The following is a 3,276-nucleotide window of genomic DNA, read 5'->3' as shown; positions in this document are numbered from 1 at the left end:
TGTGTGTGTGTGTGTGTGGCCCAACCTCTTCTTCCCAGAGTACCACTCGATGAAGAACCAGTGCAGCACTAGTGGTAACATGGCCATGAAGCCCAGGTAGAGCCAGTCATAGAGCTCAGGGGACTCAGTGCAGCGTTCACACACCTTCTGGAGGTTGGTCCGCTCTCCGCGAGGACAAACCTGGCAGGACAGACGAACCACAATGTAATCTAGACCATTACGATGCTTTTCACTGCCATTCACAGGTGGCAGGTAGGCAATGGCCAACATTCCCACACAGCCACCAGCAGTGAGACACAAATGTGACGTTTAGTACTCACACCACACTCTCCCTCCACTGATCCGTTCACCATCACCCTGCCACAGTACAGGCCTGGACACGTTGAGCTCATGGCCACAGCTGCAAGGACACACAGAGACGCCATACTGCGGTCAACAGTCTGGTAGCACAGTCACACAGTCACAGGAGACAGAGGACAGCACTTTGTAAAATATTCATATAGTGTTTTTCTTGCTTTGGAACAATGTAATGTTTGGCCTCTTTTGAACACTTGTGTGTACACGATTAGTCTTACTTTACTTGCCAGATTCCATACTTATAAATGTACATTTACTGATAGGAAAACGTGCTTTGTGGTCTTTGTCAGGGAGCTCAAACAATACATGTCTTCAATTGGACACTCTTTAAAACAAAGAGCAATGAACCCATAGCAGCCAGAGCTGAACAGCAGCACTAACGGACCGTTAACGTTGGAGTTTACCTATTCAGCTCATATTCAACTGTATTTACTGCTAACTAACATAAAGCTATAACGTGAAGAATATTATTTTTCATGCTCTTCTGCTCCCTTTTTCTCCTGTATTCTGTGTTTGAAAGATGGCTTCATTTAGATATGGCAGTTATTATGGGAATAAGCATAACGTTAGCTGACAAGCCAGTTTCGAAGAATGCACAATATTGCTTTCACTGGACGCTATTTACACAGCCATGAATCTAGTTTTCCGTTTAAAGAGAGACATTTCCTTCAGGCTGCTAACGTTATGGCCAGTGCAGAGGGAGGCTAGCTAGCTGCTGAAAGCCCACTGTTACCGTTAGCTCTGTGCGACGCGGCGCTCACACTGTCTCAACCAGCTGACTGTCACCAGATGAGAAGTGAAAATGAAAGACAGCTTTAACTTACCCATGGTGAGACAAATAATGAGCAAAAACAAGGGTTCTCGCCTCGGTGCTACCGTATTTTCATTTGCTACCGGAACCGGATGCGGATGACAATAACGTAACACAAACAGGAAGTACAACACTTTTTTTTTTTTTTTTTTACAGGAAGACACCTGCTCCTGTCCCCTTTGGTCTTACTTTTTACTATCTCTTTGTTTCTCTTTATGTTTTCCTGAACTTGTCTCTACTTAAGTTTATTTGTTACTTTATATTTTGTTTGGAGAACTTTGTTCTATTTCTGTAATAAGACCACAGACTGGACAGTGCTTATGAATGGCACGCAGTAGCTAAAGCCATGGAGAGGACAATCATGGGTATAGATGTCCCAGAGACCTTTAAACTATTAACATTTAACTTTTTTATTTTATTTTCTATACAATGTCAAACATTTCAGCATATCCTGTCTGTTGTTGGTTTGTTTTTTCAAAAAATTAAAAAAATAAAGTTAAAGTTTATTTAAACAGTTTAGCTGTCTGAATGTTATAGTCGATTAACAAAATCAAACAATAAAAAAAGACCATATTTTCTAAAACAGAGATCAAACCCCCTTGAGTTGATATTACAATAATGTTTGACATTCCTTCTATTGCAAGGCTGCCATCTACTGGAGATTTTTGATACTGTCCATGTTTTGTCCATATACATAAATAAACATCCACTTCTGCTCCCTCCAGTTTGCTTTATGTATCTGCTTTCCTCTAACCCTCATTCCATTCAGCTCAGGTCTTGTCCTTTCTCACAAACAGTTGGATGCTTTCGTGTAACGTGTAGTGTGTTATTCAAATAACTGCGCTGTAATCTCAAAGTCCCTGCACACTCACGGTCCACCTACACAAGTCTGTTCACTTATTTTGCCTGAATAGACTGTGTGGGCGTGAACAGGCTGTGCTTCGTTGACATTTTTCTGATCATCTTATCATGTTCACACTACACCTTTATAATTCCAGCATAGCCCCACCTTCAGGTGATTCAGTGGAGTTTCAGTGTGGGGACAGCAGAGGTAGCACACTGATGGCTTTGGATAGATCATCACTCTGTTATGTCTTTAATTTTTCAAAGACAAAAGAAACCAAACCAGAAAGACACAGATTATTATCAGTGAAGATTTGCCTGTACATACGCTGCATCGGCTGGAGCTCAGGAGGTAGAGCGGGTCATTCACTAATCAGAACGTTGGTGGTTCAATCTCTGGTTCATCGTGCTGCATGCTGAAGTCTATCTGAGCAAGATACTGAACCCCACCTGCTCCTGTATGAATGTATTTGTATGTGTATGTTCATGAATAAATTAGTTTCTGTTTCTAATGACTAGTTGGCACCTTGCATGGCAGCCTCTGCCATCAGTGTGTGAATAGGTGAATGTAACATAGTGTAAAGTGCTTTAAGTGGTTGGAAGTCTAGAAAGGTGCTCAACTCATTCACCTTTTACCTCTAGAGTGCCCTTCCAGTGGAGAAAACATGATGTGCCCTCTAAGGTGCCCTTCCAATGGAGAAAATGTGATTAAGGGCAGTCTAGAGTCTAGTGGAGAAAATAGAATGAAGCGTCCTCTAGGGTGCTAATCCTAACCCTGACTAAGCTTTCACCATAAATGCATCACAACATTCTGAGCATTGGAGCCCCTTTTTCACCCTTGCCCCTCAAACAGTCCACCAATGCAGTAAACAGTGATCTTATGAAGAAGTGGTGTAAGGGGAGTGTTTGTGCTCTTTACCTATGTAACCTTTGATGTTTGGGGACACACAGTGGTCACGTGCAGATACATTCTGCACTTGTTCATGACAAAAATAGGTGAATAAATAAATCACTCAAGTAATCAACATTGTACAGGATTCTTTGGTTCTTTTACAATGAACTTTGGAGTAAATTGTAATTTGCACATGTCCAAAATACTACATTAAAATATGAACGTTCTGAAAAAGCTCCTCCAGAAAAAAAACAACATATATTTATATATATCAGAAAACAGAACACTGTGAGACTAATATCTTGTTACTGAACCATGTATGTATGCTCACACTGTAGCTGAGAAGCCACAAATATACAAACTGAGGCTGGTG

At 41.2% G+C, this 3,276-nt stretch overlaps 1 protein-coding gene across 2 annotated transcripts in view; it reads right to left on the bottom strand.

Moving 5' to 3' along the window:
- jkamp (jnk1/mapk8 associated membrane protein) overlaps positions 1-1,281 on the bottom strand; it is a 5,744-nt gene extending 4,463 nt beyond the window's left edge. Inside the window, exons 1-3 of one of the 2 annotated variants that reach the window (XM_035674492.1) lie at positions 1,182-1,281; positions 321-440; positions 26-180 (exon numbers count right to left, since the gene is read on the bottom strand). In XM_035674492.1, coding sequence (XP_035530385.1) covers positions 26-180; positions 321-425 — 260 coding nt within the window. In that variant the 5' untranslated portion in view covers positions 426-440; positions 1,182-1,281. The remainder of the gene's footprint in view (positions 1-25; positions 181-320; positions 441-1,181) is intronic. The other variant, XM_035674493.1, reaches the window with a different exon arrangement.
- Positions 1,282-3,276: the final 1,995 nt, after the last annotated feature.

The sequence above is a fragment of the Morone saxatilis genome, unplaced genomic scaffold, assembly GCF_004916995.1.
Source record: "Morone saxatilis isolate NCDOM2014 unplaced genomic scaffold, NCSU_SB_2.0 Contig3, whole genome shotgun sequence".
Taxonomy (NCBI): domain Eukaryota; kingdom Metazoa; phylum Chordata; class Actinopteri; family Moronidae; genus Morone; species Morone saxatilis.
This window is presented reverse-complemented; position numbering and strand designations above follow the sequence as displayed.